The sequence below is a fragment of the Trichechus manatus genome, unplaced genomic scaffold (genome assembly GCF_000243295.1).
Source record: "Trichechus manatus latirostris isolate Lorelei unplaced genomic scaffold, TriManLat1.0 scaffold00232, whole genome shotgun sequence".
NCBI lineage: Eukaryota > Metazoa > Chordata > Mammalia > Sirenia > Trichechidae > Trichechus > Trichechus manatus.
Genome location: NW_004444168.1, coordinates 1,756,132 through 1,773,889, shown reverse-complemented (window position 1 = coordinate 1,773,889; position 17,758 = coordinate 1,756,132). Strand labels below are relative to the sequence as shown.

General features: G+C 42.4%; 1 protein-coding gene across 1 annotated transcript in view; it reads left to right on the top strand.

Moving 5' to 3' along the window:
* Positions 1-510: 510 nt before the first annotated feature.
* Positions 511-17,758, top strand: part of DNHD1 (dynein heavy chain domain 1) — a 74,886-nt gene continuing 57,638 nt past the window's right edge. The window contains exons 1-5 of the mRNA XM_004389049.2: positions 511-1,031; positions 5,407-5,580; positions 9,866-10,069; positions 10,148-10,258; positions 11,880-12,036. Of these exons, the coding sequence (XP_004389106.1) occupies positions 5,501-5,580; positions 9,866-10,069; positions 10,148-10,258; positions 11,880-12,036 (552 nt within the window). The 5' untranslated portion in view covers positions 511-1,031; positions 5,407-5,500. The remainder of the gene's footprint in view (positions 1,032-5,406; positions 5,581-9,865; positions 10,070-10,147; positions 10,259-11,879; positions 12,037-17,758) is intronic.

Here is a 17,758-nt window from a genome sequence, read left to right as displayed (position 1 = left end):
GGAAGCTAGTGAGCTTATGGGTCTCAGGAAAGGCCTTCCGCTGGCCTGGCTCTACCCTGCTCTTCCACCTATTTTCATACCCTAGGTCCTTCCCTCCCTTTCCTTTCTCCCAGCCTAACCCCATTGACCTTAACCATCTCCTACCCAAAGCCTAAGGGCCCTTCTCCTCCTATCCACCCTGGGCTGGGCCAAACAGGTGAGGTCCAGCAGCCCAGAACCTGGAACTGGCAGTCGGAGCCCGAGCAGTGGGCAAGGTCATTGCGACAGCAGTTGAATGCTCAACTCCTGTTGGTCACTGAGGAGAAGAATGTGGGCCCATCTCCTGATGAGGCATCATCTGATGCCCTTGAATCTTGGAACTCTGTATTGGTCCTAGAGAAAGAAGAGCAGCCTTGGGCCTCTGAGAGGAAACAGAAACAGCTCCTGAGGGCAGTGATTGAGGCAGAGAAGCCCACAGTGCTGGAGCTCCTGCTGGCTGAGCTCCAAACTCTGTTCTCAGCGGTGCTGCAGGACGGCAGCCCTGCAGCGTGGCACTACCTGCATGCAGTGCTGGGTTTGCTGCCTCCATATCGATCACTGCTATGTCACCACCTTGATTTGCTGCCTTTTCTGGAGCAGCTGTACCGCTGGGCACCCTGGGTCCAGTCCCAGCTCCAGCTAGACCTGCTAGATGCCATAGAACAGGCCTTTCCCCCAGACACCTCTTTGTTAGCGAGTACCTCCCATACTGACTGCCATCTACAGAAGCAGAGGTTCCAACATGGGCTCCCATACCCCGCCTGCCCTTTTGTGCAGGCCCGGTGGGATGGGCAGCAGGCAGAGAAGAAGTTGGCTACATGGCTGCGACCACTGACACTGCCTGAGCTACAGCACAGCCTGGGCATTGTTGGTGCTGAGGTGGCCCTAGAAGAGACACGGTGGCTGGATAGCCTTAGCCTTCTCCCCTTGGCACTGGCAACAGACATCCCTGTACAGTATGAAAGCAGTGGCACTGACAATGCAGAGGAGGAACCTGTTGGAAGAGAGACTAGGTAAGTGAGGGACTCAGTCTGGGGCTTTGAGCAGGGGGGTAAAAAAAGCCAATTTAGGGCTACACCTATGGTCCTTTAGATGTCTAGGGCTAGCTCCCTATCGATCTTAAGGATTAGTCTGACCCCAAACCAAACTGGTCTGAGGTTGCTTCTCTTTTCTTTTTTGTCTGCAAAATAAACCCAGTGATCTTAATGCTAATCCCCATAAGGAAACGCAGAAACTAATGAAAATCAAAAGCTACCGTGAGCAAGTCAAAGCTTCAGAAAACAGCTTCTCTGCCTGAGTTTCCAGATTTCTTTCTCAGATGGTGCTGGAAGCCTTCTTTGTTCTTTTTCTCATTCATTCATCATCACTGAGTCTCGCCTTTGGGCCTACCTGTGCTAAGTGCTGGGTGCTGGATACAGGGTCTTTATCTCGGGTTGCTCCTAGAGTGATGTCTGAGGGGCCTTCCCGCACATGCGCATGTGAGCTAAGCCAAGGCAAATTCGAGTTGGTAGCACTATTGGATGGGACTTTCATCCTGACCCTTCCAGAGCTTTCTTATGTGGCCTAATGTGGGCACCAGCTGAGCCCACTGGCAGCTTGAATGACAGACTGTTTCCCTATCTGGCTCTAAGAGCTCTCTTCAGGATTTCAGAACACCCACAGAGACATCCTCTCCTGAAGGTTCTATAGCTCTAGTCTTGAATTTCTCTCCATCCTCTGGTCTGATTTTCTAGGTGCTTTGCAGCTTGTCTGTGACACATTCGTTATCTGGGGAAAAAGGCTAGTTTTACCTTTAATCAAGCTTGGCTTCCTCAGTTTTTGCTATAAGTTTATGGCTGGGTCAAGGTTTTATTTAAGCCTTAGAGCCCTATGGTAGACAAATAGGCAGACTCTTGGGGCTCTGATAGAGGGTGGCCAAACCCATTAAAAATGAATAAATAAAAACCCATTGCCTTCGAATCGATTCTGACTCACAGCAATCCTAAAGGACAGAGTAGAACTACCCCCACAGGGTTTACAAGGCTGTAATGTTTATGGGAGCAGACTGCCACATCTTACTCCTGCGGAGCAGCTGGTGGGTTCAAACCACCAACCTTTCAGTTAGCAGCCAAGTGCTTAACCACTGAACAACCAGGGCTCTGGAGGGTGGCCAGTGCCAACAATTTATGCCTTCAATAGCCCCAGCAGACTCTTCCTCTCTCAAAGAGCTGTCCTGTGCCCTGAGTACAAGTTTCCTTTCTTGGGGAAACTTAAAACCGAAGAGAAAATATTCATAGAAGTTGAGGTCAAGTTCTCTGTGCTTTCTCCAGAGCTGGTAGTAGACCTCTGAGGACTAGCTAATGTGGTTTAATTTGTTTGACAATAAAAGGCTTGGCAGAAGTTCTCCACATCTGGCCTCCCAGGCATTCAGTCATTATCACTGGATGCCTAAAATATATCACAGAGCCCTCGTGGAGCAATGGTTAAGAGCTATGACTGTAAACCAAAAGGTTGGCAGTTTGAATCCACTAGCTGCTCCTTCGAAACCGTATGGGGCAGCTCTACTCTGTCGTACATGGTCGCTATGGGTCGGAATCAACTCGACGGCAACAGGTTTGGTTTTTTAATATGTATTACCGAGCACTAGTGGGTTGAAATCAACTCAACAGCAACAAGTTTTTAATATGTACCAGGCTAGATGCTGGGAATACAGGCGTGAGCAAGAGAGACTCAATACTTTCTCTCAGAGTCTTACAGTTTAGTTAGGGAAATAGATAATAAATAAGTTGATACAAGTAAAATATAATTGCAAATTGTGATAAATGCTATAAAAGAACACCGCTCCTCTGGGGTGTGTGTGTGTGTGTGTGTGTGTGTGTGGGTGTGGGTGTGGGTGTGCATGTGTGCAGTTAGGGGAAGGCACACCAAAGTTAACAGGATGTCATGAGACGAAATAAGAGGAGCGTTTCAAGAAGGAAGGGAGCAGTCCATAGCATTAAATGCTACTGAGACAAGAAAAATCTGAAAAATGTTCAGTGGATTTAGCAACGAGGAGTAGGCTGGTAGGAGCAGTTTCAGTGGAGTTTTGTGGGGAGGAAGCCCGATGTGGTACATTCAGGAGTTAATGGGAGGTAAAGAAGTGGAAATCTTGTTTTACTGTTCTTTCATGAAGCTTGGCTGTGAGAGTGAGAGATAGTAGCAGCTTGAAAGAATTGTGGTGTCTGAGTAGATCTTTTTTTTTTTTTTTTTTAAGATGGAGAAATGTTTATAGCTCTTTAAACAGTGCTTGAGATAGTAGGTTCTCAATAAATATTTGCAGACCAAATGAATAAATAGGCTGATGGTAAGGAGAGGGAGAGATAAAAAATACATCATAAAGAGGGGATAAGGAATCCAGAGCACAGATGGTGGAATTAGCCTCCTAGAGAAGAAAGGACACCCCTTCCTCTCAGACTGGGGGAAGAGGTTAGGATGAGAGCATGTGCAGGTAATGGTGTGGAAAGGAGGCTGAAGTTGAGGGAATTAGTTCATGGCTGAGAGCCTCATTTTTCTCTGGACAGGGATGGGATGGGACTAGGGGCTTGGCAGATTAGGGTGGAGGAAATGGAGGCCTGGAATAGCTGCCAAGGGACCTAAAAGAGATATCTGCCTGAGAGCTTGTCCTAAGACATCAGATCAGAGCAAACCCACAGCTGAGATTGGACAACAGGAACTATAAAGGAGCCAATCTCCCTGGCTCTTGATCTTCTCAATCTACACAGATCATTGAGGAAACAAACCTTTAATAGCAGTTACATCATTAGGATGCCCTGATCCATCATAATCATAAAGCCTATTGTCAATATGAGCTCTAAAATAAGATTGCATTGTTATCCCTGGGGTAAGTTGTTCTGTGGTCTAAGTTGGGTCAGTGACTAACATAGTATACTTTAACTGGCTTGTTGTTGTTGTTAGGTGCCATCGAGTCAGTTCCGACTCATAGCAACCCCATGTACAACAGAATGGAACACTGCCAGTCTTGTGCCATCCTCACAATCATTGTTTTGCTTGAGCGCGTTGTTGCAGCCACTGTGTCAATCCATCTCATTGCGGGTCTTCCTCTTTTTCACTGACACTCTACCCAGCATGATGTCCTTCTCCAGGAGCTGATCCCCCCTGATAACATGTCCAAAGTATGTGAGACATAGTTTCGCCATCCTTGCTTCTAAGGAGCATTCTGGTTATACTTCTTACAAGACAGATTTGTTTGTTCTTTTGGCAGTCTGTGATATATTCAATATTCTTTACCAACACCACAATTCAAAGGGCTTCAATTCTTCTTCGGTCTTCCTTATTCTAGCTTTCATATGCATATGAGGTGATTGAAAACACCATGGCTTGGGTCAGGCACACCTTAGTCTTCAACATGACATCTTTGCCTTTGAACACTTTAAAGATGCCTTTTACAGCAGATTTGCCCAATGCAATGCATCTTTTGACTTTTTGACTGCTGCTTCCATGGGTGTTGATTGTGGATCCAAGTAAAATGAAATCCTTGACAACTTCAATCTTTCCTGGCTAAGCAAAATTTAATAATTCGGAGGGTTTTCTGTGCTTTGAAGGGACCTCAACCAATATTATTAGTCTGGGTAATGTACTTTTGTTTCTTGGGCAACTAATTTTCTTATTGAACTAATATGCTTAAGTTCCACAGGGTTTTCTCATCTTATATGCTTATTCCTACCTTCAACAACATGCATATAGGACAGAAGAAGACAGATGGTTGGATTGGTTTGGGGTTGGGATTTTGTTGCTTGATGTGGTAGAAAGTTAAGAAGATGAGAGTGTCGGTGTAGGTTTGAGGGGATTGAGGTGATATACCATGCAATCCTGGCTGGAAAGGAAAGGATGTAAAGCTAGAGGTTAGGTGATCATGGGGGAAGAGCAAGGAAGAGTCATAGGCGAGGTGATCAGGAAGGGTGTGAGAGCAAGTATAATGGAAGCAAAGATATGAGATCTAGAGAGTTGGAAGGTTGACAGAGAGGAGAAATCCAAAACTGTGTGTTTACAGGGTGGGTGAGTTGAGAAAATAAAGTCCTCCCATGACTTGTATGCAGTATTAGGTAACACTAACTTCTACTGATAATCAAAATTAATCAAGAATGATTGATCATTTATCAGAAAGGGAGGGGTCATTTATGCACATGTCTGTGTGAATATAGGTGGTGCCTGTTGTGTATAATGGACCATATTTGGTCAGTATGTGAACATCTGTGGGTATAGATGGTAGATAGGCTCTGTAAATGTTATGTCAGGTCCCCTCATGCACCTAATCTAACTCCTCCTTTCACTGGCCAAGAGTGGCAAGGCCCACCTCCTCAGTACCTTTTTGCTCTGCCTCTTCTTTCCTTCTGATTTTTTATCATACAGGTCTCAGGTTGACCGGGAAGTTTCTGGGGAGAATATCTTCCAAAAGAGAAGTACTGACTTCTTACCTGAGACTTCCCTCCTGGGTAGCCGAGTGATGAACATTCTACAGACGGAGAAGTACCTGAAGAAGATCCACTTCCTTTATCTCAATGTGGCTCCCAGCCGGTATTTTAGGTACCAACATATCTCCAGACCCCTTCTCGTACTCCTCTTACTCTCTGATTTCTTCCCAAGCTACCTTCTCCCTCTTTTTTCTCTCCATACCTGCTCCTCTACCCTTTCCTTTCTCCCCAGACTCCTTCTCTCCTGTCTTCCAGTTTCCTTCCTTCTTTTCTTCTTCTCAGCCTCCTTCTCTCCACCCTTTTTGCTCCCCTTTTTCGCTCTCAGCTTCTTGTCTTAGTCATCCTTCTCTCGCTTTTTGCTCTGCCCTCTTTATTCTGTCCTAGAATGATAGAAATATTTGGTCATAGCCTCAGAGGGCACTTAATGATGACCTCTTCCAACTCCAATGCAAGAATCTGGTCTTTGTTTAAATCTTTACAGTGTCAGGGAAACTTTGTGTTTCCCAAGACATCCGATTTCTGAGACTGAGCCAAAATCTGCTTTCTTTTAACTTCTACTTCCGGGTCCTAGTTTTATCTTCTGGGGCTATAAAACCAAATTGCCTTCTTCTTCACATAACTCTAGAGGCATTTATTCACTTTCTCCCATGGATTCCAAATCTTACCTATTTTAAAAGCCGCATTCAATCCCATCTCTGCCCAGAAATAATAATAACTACTATCGATCAAGCATATACCAGACATTGTGCTAATAATAAACACATGTTATCTCATTTAATCCTCACCTACAGGTAAGTGCTATTATTATTCCTTCATGTGAGATGAGTATCCTGCTGCATAAAAAGGTCCAAAGCAACTTGTCCAAATCCACATAGTAAGTGGTGGGACCAGGACTTTCACCTAATACAGTACTGTCTAAAGCAAAAGTCCAAGCTCTTAAGCAGTATCTGATATACCCTCCCAGAGAACCTTATTTCCTGCATACACTGATCTCTCTCTCCTGAACTTAGCTAGTACTAGTGATCTGTATCATTCATTCATTTACTAATTCATTTAACAGCTGACCAGTATGGAAGCAATGGTCGTAATGTGGGGTGGGATGGCTACTGACCGCATTGGAGAGCTTACAGAGAGAAAATGTTATAATCAGAGAAGCAGCACAACCAAAGATAATTAGCCACGTAAAGAGAAAAGAAACCATGAGTAAGAGAACTAAAAAGGCGGTGAGTAATTACAAGGTCAAGATCTGCCAAAGAAGGAAACCCAGTGAAGTGAGTTTAGCTGCTTTTCGCCAACCAAAGGCACCTGTTGATTCCATTAGAGGCAGCTGTGTGTCAGGTTTACTATACTGACTTATAGCGTATTTGAGTTACGAGAATCTACACTTACAACCGTCTGGTTTTTTTTTTTTTTAATTACATCTTATCATTAGTAATATGTACTACATACAGTGTTGCAGTGTGTAGTTTGTTGATGTTACCATTCTCAGATGTTCACTTGCAGATGTCCAAAGATTGGATTTATAAAGATACTGATAATAAAAGGCAAAAAAAAAAAAAAAGAAGTATTTGACTTATGTCAGAACCTGCTTATCACACAGTCGTCCGAACAGAACTGCATCGTAAGTCAGGGAGTACCTGTACATGCATAAAAGGTTAAGAAGGGGAGCAGAGCTATCAACAGACTCACAGAACTGAGGGAGCAAAAGTTACGGTTCTGGGCCCACATCAAGGAGGGAGGTATATTTCCAGTTCAACTTTACTCCTAAATTGTAACCATTCGGGGTCCCAACCAAAGCCTGGGGGATTTAATTCGTGTATTCTCTGATGTCTTCAAACAGGTGCTCTTCATAGTTTATAGAGTAGTTTTGCCCAGTTTTTCTAGTTGTCCTCAAATGGGAATTGGTCCAAATTTCTAGAGCACCAGCACCAGAAGTAGAACGCTGTCGTTTGTTGTTTGGTTTTGTTTATGTGTTTATTTACTTTGCCATGTAACAGGGTTTGTTTTTTTAATGTGTTTGAATTGATCAATTTTTTCGTGTATTGTTCTAGATTTTGATTCATACTTAGGAAGGAATTCATTCCCTCACCACCGTAGAGTCTTTGCTTAATTGCCACCTGTCCACACTTAACCACCCCATTTGAAATTGAAACGTCCTCCTCCCGCAGCACTGCCAATCTCCCTTTTCCTGCTCTTTCCCCCCATCATTATATTTATCATCTTTCTCCTCCAGTAGAATGAGAGCTCTATCAGGGCAGAGGTTTTTGTTTGTTTTGTTTAGTGATGTGTCCTCAGGGCTTAGAACAGTCTGGCATAGAGTGGAAACTCAGTAATATTTGTTGAATGAATGAATGAATTACCAGGAGGAAGAATAGATTTGAAGTGGGTAGATAATGAGGTCCGTATAGAACTTGCTGTGTTTTGGGTGCATGCAAGGCATACAGTTTGAGATGTTTTGGAGGCATTTGAAAATACAGGTCTAGGAGTCAGGAAGAAGACCTTGGCTTGCCCCGTTTGCTCTCTAGCGTTGCTTAATACTCTAACTGACTCTGAGCCTTTTGAGAATAAGGACTATGTAGTACTCATCTTTATGTCCTCACCCCTAATCACAGTACTTGGACAGAGGAGGAACTTGATAAATGGTTTAACTAAGCTTCATGAAGTCAAGGATTAGGTTTTTCTTGTTCACTGTTGTATCCTCAGTGCCTGACACAGTGCTTGGCCTTAATAAACATTTGTGGAATGAATGAATAGCCCCCAATGGAGCAGTGGCCATTAGGAGTGAGGAGAGCGCTCCCTAACTGCTAGCTCTGTGCAGAAAGAGCAGCCTCCATTAGGAATGTCCTAGGGAAAGGACTATACACTGGGGAGAACCAGGGCTCAGTTGAGATAGGCTGCTATCCTGTAGGAAGCTAAGTGGTCCAGTGGTTAAGGGAGGCATCTTGAGTCAGGTAGATTTGGTTTTAAATCCTGTATTCTTCCTTCAACTGCATTATCACTTCTCTTTGTTTCAGTTTTCTCAGTTTGGGGATAATGGTACTTGAGAAGAGTCTCTGGATGGTGCAAACAGTGATGCACTTGGCTGCCAACTGAAAGGTTGGTGGTTCGAGTCCACCCAGAGGCACCGCAGAAGAAATTAGCCATTGAAAACCCTGTGGAGCACAGTTCTACTCTGACACACATGGGGTCACCATGAGTCAGAATTGACTCCATGATACCTGGTTTTGGTACTTGAGAAGATCCAGTAACTGTATCAGAAAAGAAACAAGTCTACTCTGATATCTCTCTAAAAAAAAAAACCAAACCCACTGCTGTTAAGTCAATTTCGACTCATAGCGACCCTATAGGACAGAGTAGAACTGCCCCATAGGGTCTATGGAACAGCTGGTAGATTCAAACTGCTGACCTTTTGGTTAGCAGCCGAACACTTAACCAGCGTGCCACCAGGGCTCTGTATCTATATCAGTGCTGTTGGTTTGTCTGCTTAATAATGTATTCTAGAAAGTTGAGATAAGAGAGGGTAGGACGATTTTATCTCTTAGGCATTATGGGACATACAGCTTTTAAAGGTTTATAAATGTGTTTAATGCCTAAAAATATCATTGGCTCCAACTTATGAAAAGGAGACTGCAAAATAAAAATTAATAGATGTTTTATTAAATGTGCTCAAACATAGCATTATGCTAACTAGTCTACTACAACTAGATACAACTATTGTATAGCGATCCATAAATTATATTTAACGTGAGATGTAGGTGCATTTTGCGAAAGAGCCCAGGGTCTATTAGGATTTTCATATGTCTCTGGAGATACTTGTCTGGCTCATCAGTTTGTAGTTTTCCTCTTTGTTTGCCTGTTTCTTGTCTTCTAACCTCTCCCTTGATTTTCCCCATCTCAATTACTCCAGGCAGCAATTCCCTGATTATATCTGCATGTTCTTTCGGTACGTAGGGATATACATTTTTTATTATTTCTAAGATGAACTTTTTTTTTTCATATTTCAGTATCTTTGAAATTGTGATGCATCTTAAAAATTGACGGAGTATTATATTGAAAGTATTTTTTTCTTAGTGTTTCATATAATAATGATGCATCTTATAATTGATAGCATCTTAGGTTTGATGGGATATATATAATACATGTGGGTCTGGAGATATGAGCTTCTTGGAATAGGCTAAGTGCTTATTTTTGTTTTCTTTTCTATCTTTGCCTTCAATTTCTTCTTAATATTTGTTCCATCTTTGTAGTTTGAAGACCATTCCACTTCTTTTCCCCACTTTCTACTTTCTTCTGCCTTCCTTCCTGCCTCCTTTTTCATCTCCCCGTCCTTCTCTTGTCCCTTCCTGCAGTCTGCACGGGTTCCCAGGGCTCCCACTGATCAGAGCTCTTTTTCATAGGCCTTACAACCTGATGGTTGTGCCACCAAACAAGGTGAATCCTGAGCACTACATCTTCTCTCCCTTTGGGATCCTGCATATACATCCTGTGGAGGGCAGTGACACAATGACATTGGGTACCTGGCACCGCCACTCTGTTCTCTGGCAACAGCTTCAGTTCATTCCATTCTTTAAGAATTGGCTCGTACGCAAGGCATTGACCTGGTAGGTGATGATGGGTATGGAATTTGCGGGGATGTGGATGAGAGCAATAGCAGGTTGTCACTGACCTCTACTCTGTAGTTGGAAGAAGAGTGTGAAGTTGCAGGGGCTGCATCATCGCCAAATTCTCCTAGGAAATCATCTGCTCTTGGCCGTGCCCCACTTTGGAGCTGGGCTGCTCCATATTAGCAGGTGAGTTCTTTAAAATACAACTTCAATGGATTTTTAAAAGATTATTGTTATGGACGGTATAATGTTCATCGTAGAAAATTTGGAAAACACACACAAAGAAAAAAACCAACCCTTTAATCACACTACCCATGAATAACCACTGTGAACATATTTTGTCGTGCATCATTCTAGTCTTTTTTCTATCCCATATACAAAATGGGATCATACCTTATATATTTTTTAATAACCAGTCTTTTTCTCTGAATAATATATGCTCAACATTTCTCCATGCTATTACATATTCTTCTATATCAGCTTATTCCAGATCACACAATTAAAACCCAAAAAGCCAAACTCACTGCCATCAAGTTGATTCTGACTCATAGCAACAATTATTAAGTATCAAATTTGGGGGTCTAACTCAGGTGTTTGACTCCAAACTCTCTGCTGTTTCCACTGTATTGCTTGGGTCCTTTTTGGGGAAAAGACTAATTATTCCTATTTTCAGTACTTCTTTGCTTTCCCTACACCACTTCTCAGACATTTCCAATTGTCTTCTCTGATAATTCAAACTCAAATGTCTACCAGGCCCAGCAGGAGGTATTGAAGAATGCAGTGGGATAAGTGCAAGACTTTAGGGAGGTGGGACTGTAATTAGGAGATTTCATCTAAAAAGGATAGTAACTACTCAGTTCCAAATGATTGTTGCCATCTGGGAATATAGTAGGCCTAGTGTGGTCAGTACCCTTATTTTTCAGGATTTCCTAGGAATCCACATTTTGTTGGGAAATTTCTTAATTTTAACTGGTTAGCTCAAATTTTTATTAATATGCTGTGCTGGCCAACTCTTTGTGGTACATATGAAAAACTTTTTGGTCTGAATTTGGCCTGTGGGCTACCAGTTTACAACCTCTGCTCTATGAATTTACATCCTCTAATCTAACCTAATCATCATGCCGTAATTAAAAGCATAAGGGCTTGGAGGCTGGACAGAAATGGATTTACATCCTGAATACTAGCAAGGGACTCTACTCTTTGTGCCTCAGTTTTCTGGTCTGTAAACTAGAGATAAAGATTTCTACACAGCTGCAGTGAGAATTAAATGAGATGGTGAATATAAAGCAGCATGTTCAGTGCCTCTTAGTAGACACTGAATAAATGGCACCTTTATGAGCATCTTCTCTGCTTTTGGGGGGTTTTTCTTCTTTTTAAAGGATGTTTAGAGATGTGGAGTTCTCCATGGGAAAGTAGATAGAGAAGGGCTTCCTTAGGGTGATGATCAGCCCATAGGGAAGTTACATCTTTGATCCTAAAACTCATCTGTCCATCTAGATTTTTAGGGCCTTCAGCTTCCTCTGTTCTAAGGAAGAAGCCTTTGGAATCTCTCCTTCCAAGTCAGAACTTTGAGACCTATATCATCTTCTCTCCTGGCAGAAGGGTCATTCAGTATAATCATTTGCACATTCCCCAAGCCTTTCCCAAAGAATTCCCCAGCCAGCAATTTCTTGAGCTTGAACTCTTCCAAAGAAGTCACAAGAGGAATCTGTCACTGAGAGTCACTGGGAATATTATACTCTTTATAAGGTATCCAAGGAAGGCGGACTGGATTGCTGGTTTTGACTAACTTAGCCCTTGATTCCAGGCTTCTGCAGGAACTGCGCTCTGTGTCCTGGCTTCCCCAGGAGTTGGATCAGAGCTACGAGCTGCTGGAGCTGCAACAGGCTCTAGCCAAGGAGAACCACAAGGCTCTACGTCTGCTCCGCCGCTGCCTACACCTCTGCACAGCCATCCTTCAGTTGGTAAGAGGCTCCAGTTCATTATGAACGTTCTCTCCAAGCTGAGCTCCCCAGAATTCCAGCCTCCTCGTAGCCTAAGCTCCTCTTGGGAACCCCGCATGTGGCCTGGATGCTGCAGGTGGCTCAGAGCCATTGCCCTGCCCAGCAGCAGCAGTCTCTGCTCTAGGGTGGATGGGTCAGTAACAAGTGGGCAGAGGCTTGGACTCAACCTTTCCCTAAGGCAAGGAGGAGAAGAAGCACAAAACAACGTCTATTTTGTCAGTTGTTTGTGCCAGGGCATTAAGGGATTTGGGAGAAGAAATCCTGGTCTTTCAGGCTGCTGGGTTTATCCTTGAACCTATCTTGAACCTTTGGCAGGCGTAAAATACAGAGTGTGTTTTCTAACATGTAGTCACTAAAAGTCCCACAGTTTGTGTCTTGGGTTTTGAATGGGCCACAGTAGCTGGGACAAGCATGTAATGCTGGAGTCCTTCCTAATTTATGCCTACTTTGCATCTGTGGTGCATGCTGCCTGCCTAGGGGTCTGAGAGGCCCTGCTGTGTACTTGACTCTTGCCCTTGGCCTATCGTCATGATTTGTTGTTAGGTGGGGCTGGGTACTCACATAGTTCACTGGCTAATCACCAACTCCAGATAGTCCAGTTCTCAGACAGGGGACCCACCCAGATTTTGTGAAAATGAGAACTGACCTGAAGGGGGCTCACCTTACCTGGTTTGAACCAGGTTTTGCATTCTGCAAGTTGCTATCAACGTCATTAGAGTTGGTTAACACTAAGAACAGAACCTTGAAGTCTCAAAAATAGCCTTGACTGTAAGAAATTTCCATTTCCAGGAGGAATTAGTTACTTCTTTTATGGACAGCTCTTGGCTGAAATCTTATCAATCTTATTATATACAATAGTTTATGTTTGGATAGTTAGAATTGGGTGTTATGGATATGTTTGCAATTTTCCATAATAAATATTTTTAAATACCCATAATTTCAAAATTTTCAAACATTTTAAATGGTCAAATCCTCTCCCCTCCCAGAATTCCCTATCGTCCTTACCCTACTCTGTGTTTTCCTTTTTCTGTATTACCTATTGTCTTAGTTATCTTGGTGCTTAGTGCTGCTATAACAGAAATACCACAAGTGGGTGGCTTTAACAAACACATTTACTTTCTCACAGTTTAGGCTAGAAGTCCGAATTCAGAGCACTGGTTCTAGGGGAAGTCTTTCTCTCAGCTCTTGAGGAAGGTCCTTATCTCTTCAGCTTTTGCTTCCTGATTCCTTGGAGATCTCCATGTGTCTTGGTATCTATCTTACCCCGTCTGTCCTCTGCTCACTTGTTTAATCTCTTTTATATCTCAAAAGAGATTGACTCAAGATACACCCTACACTAATCCTGACTCATTAACATAACAAAGACAACCCATTCCCAAATGGGATTTTAACCAAAGACATAGAGGTTAGGATTTACAACAAATATTTTTGGGGGACATAATTCAATCTATAACATTCCACCCTTTGACCCTCGAAAATTCATGTCCTTGCAGCTTGCAAAACACGTTCACCCCCTCACATCATCCTAAAAGTCTTAAATCTACTCCAAGTCCAAAACCTCATCTTTTGAATCATCTAAACCAAATATGGGTGAGACTTTAGGTGTATTCCATCCTGGGGCAAAATTCATCTTCATCTGTGAACCTGTGAAATCTAGAATACAAGTTATCTGTTTCCAAAGTACAATGGTAGAACAGGTACAAGGTAGACATTTCCATTACAAATGGGTGAAATGGAAGGAAAGGCACCAAAAAAAACCCAAAACCAAACCCATTGCCATCAAGTCGATTCTGACTTACAGCAACCCTGTAGGACAGGGAAGAACTGCCCCATAGGGTTTCCAAGGAGTGGCTGGTGAATTCAAACGGCAGACCTTTTGGTTTGCAGCCGAGCTCTTAACTACCGCACCACCAGGGCTCCCCAAAAGGCATCAAGCAAGTCCAAAACCCAGCAAAGCAATTTACATTAGCTCTTAAGGCTTGAAAATAATCCTCTGTTCTTTGGGACCGTCTGGGCAATGGCCCCACCCTCTAGACTCTGGGTGTTGGCCATGCCCTCTGGATTCTGGGTGGAGGTCCCCTGGCCCTGGGCTTCAGCTTCGCCTTCTGCCCACTGGGATAGCAACGCTGATCCTTCAGCTTTGGGCGGTCCCATTCTCCTAGTCCATCTGAACGGTGACCCCACAGGCCTTGTTCTTCTGCCCCTTGGGCATGGCAGCCCCGCCCCCTTAGCTTTGGGCAGTAGCCCCCATTCCCCTGGCACACCTTAATGGCAGCCCCACACTTTGGAACCGAGTTGGTGACAATCCAACTTTTTGAAACCTAGGAGGTTGTTGCCCTATCCTTTGAGATCCAGAACACCATAGCCCCACCCTTTGAAACCAAGGAGGCCCTCCTTCCCATGCTCCTTCCAACAGTTCTGCTGATCTCCGAGCTGCTCCAGAGATGGTCCTTTTCTTTTCTTGGAGGATAACAGATGTAGCTACTTTGGCCTATTTCCTACTTGTAGAATTCCAAGAGGCAGACAGTATTGTTTCCTTTCATTCTTTCTCTGGCTCCATCAATCTAAGCTGATGGCTTTTTTTTGTTTCTTTTTTTTTTTTGCTGTGGTAGTTGGTTAGATCCATCAGTCACAGACTTAATCTCTTTAACAAAAGATTGTGTAGCCATGTCCTTGGTGAATATTCTGGGACACATGTCCTTAGTTTGTACAACAGAATTTCCAAATCTTTAAGTTCTGTTTTCATTTTGCACAGTTCATTTTTAAGTCCATCTCTTTCCTCTCACATTTTATTGTAAGAGGCAAGGAGAAACCACGAAGCCCTTCAAGATCTTGCTTAGAAATCTCCTCAGCCAGATATCCAAGTTTATCACTTACAATTTCTACCTTCCACCAAACATTTGAACATAATTCAGACAAGTTACTTGCCCCTGCGTAAAAAGCATCACTCTTCTTCCATTGTCCAATCACATGTTCGTCATTTTCTTTTAAAGCCTCACCAGAAGCACATATAATGTCCACATTTCTAGCAACAGTCTGTTGCTGATGTCATACGTATTCTCTAAGATGATAGAGACTTTCTCTATGGCTCTCCTCACTTCCTTCTTAGCCCTCACTAGAATTGCCTTTGACGTCTGTAATTCTTCAAGGCAATCTAGGCTTTTACTATTAGTCATCTTAAAACTCTTCCAGCCTCTACCCATTACCCAATTCCAAAACCGCTTCTACATTTTAGGTATCTGTTAGAGCAGCACCCCACTCTTCCGGTACCAAATTCTGTCTGTCTTAGTTATCTAGTGCTGCTATAACAGAAATACCACAAGTGGATGGCTTGAACAAACAAATTTATTTTCTCACAGTTTAGGAGGCTAGAAGTCTGAATTCAGAGTGCTGGCTCTAGGGGGAAGTCTTTCTCTCTGTCAGCTCTGGAGTAAGGTATTTGTCTCTTCAGCTTCTGCCTCCTGGTTTCTTGGAGATCTCCATATGTCTTGGTTTCTATCTTACCCCCTTTCTCCTCTGCTCACTTGTTTAATCTCCTTTATATCTCAAAGGAGACTGACTCAAGATACACCCTACACTAATCCTGACTCATTAACATAACAAAGACAACCCATTCCCAAATGCGATTATAACCATAGGCATAGAGGTTAGGATTTAGAACACATATTTTTGGCGGACATAATTTAATTCATAACACCTATCATCTTCTAGCATACCATTTAATTTACTTACGTTTACTGGCTAACTCCTCATGATAGAATGTAAGATTCACAAGGGCAGAGATCTTTGCCTGTTTTGTTCACTGATGTGTTCCAAGAACCTAGAGGAGTCTTTGCATAAGGAAGGTGCTCAATAACAGCTTCACAGAGCTTAAGAATTTGGAGTTAAAAGAGCCTCTGCATGTTATATGGGTCTGTACTGATTGGACCCTTCTGGAATATTCTTCTTTGGATGTTTTAAAAGAGTAACTGAAGAGGAAATTCATATTCTTTCTTAAGGATGTAGGGGAAGGGGTGAGTGGCATCGGCAGTGTCAGGATCCTAGAGCCATGGTGCAGGAATAAAAAAGAGGCAATGGCCTTTAGTTTCCAGACAACAAAAGCTGGACATCCCATTGTACCCAGCTAAATTGGAGCATAAGATGGGGCAAGTCATTCCACAGCCTTTCTCTACCTTCCAGTTCCTAAATACTACCTTTGATTTAATGTTACAAAAATAGTTGTAAGTTTTTTACAGTCTGTAGTTATTTCTATTATTTTTAAAAAAATTTATATTAAGGTATAATTTACATACAGAAAAGTAAATGAACTTTAAGTGTACAGCTTGTTGAATTTTTTGCACGTGTATATACCCATGTAACCACATCCACATCAAGATATAGAACATTTCTAGTACCTCAGCAAGTTCCCTGGTACTTCTCTATTTGATAATGTTCCCCTCTCCCCCACAAAAGTAATCACTACTCTGCTGTCTGTCACCATAGATTAATTTTGTCTGATTTTGAATTTCATGTAAGTGGAAGGAGACAAAATGTGCTGTTTTTTTCTTGGCTTTGGAACTCAACATGTTTGCGAGATTTATCTATGATGTTCTAGATAATAGTGGTTAACTTTTTAGTATCTCTGTATAGTATTTGCCTGTATAATTGTACCAAAATTTGTTTATTTATTCTCCTATTGAGGACATTTGGGTTGTATCATGGATTGAACTGTGTCGCCCAAAAATATGTGTCTACTTGGCTAGTCCATGATTCCCAGTATTGTGTGATTGTCCACCATTTTGTCATCTGATGTGATTTTCCTATATGTTGTAAATCCTACCTCTATGATGTTAATGAGGTGGAATTAGTGGCAATTATATTAATGATGCAGGAATCAATCTACAAGATTAGATTATGTTTTAAGTCAATCTCTATTGAGATATAAAAGAGAGAAGCAAACAGAGAGATAGGGAGACCTCATACCACCAAGAAAGCAGCACCAGGAGCAGAGTGCATCCTTTGGACCCGAGGTTCCTGCGCAGAGAAGCTCCTAGATCAGGGGAAGATTGATGACAAGGACCTTCCTCCAGAGCTTACAGAGAAAGCCTTCCCTGGAGTTGACGCCCTGAATTCAGACTTCTAGCCTACTAGACTGTGAGAGAATAAACTTCTGTTTGTTGAAGCCATCCACTTGTATTTCTGTTATAGCAGCACTAGATAACTAAGACAGGTTTGTTCCAGCTTTTTTTTTTTTTTTTACTATTATGAATAACACTGCTATAAATATTTTTGTACATATCTTTGGTGAACATAAGCACTCATTTCTTTTGGGCATGTATTCCTGGAATATGGTAGATATATGTATTTTGCAGTACCAAACAGTTTTCAAGAGTTATTGTACCAGTTTATATTCTCACCAACAATGTAGGAGACCTCCAGTTGCCCTACATTCTCATCAACACTCAGTATTGTCAGGGTTTTTAATTTTAGCCAAACTGATGGATGTTCAGTGATATTTCGTTGTGGTATCTCATCATGGTTTCAGTTTACATTTCTCTGATGACCAATGACATTGAGCATCTTTTTATATGTTTATTGGCCATTTTGATACCAAGTCTCTTGCTCATTTTTAATTGGGTTGTCTGATTTTTGTTTTTGTTTTTTTAATTGTACTTTAGATGAAGGTTTACAGAACAAATAGTTT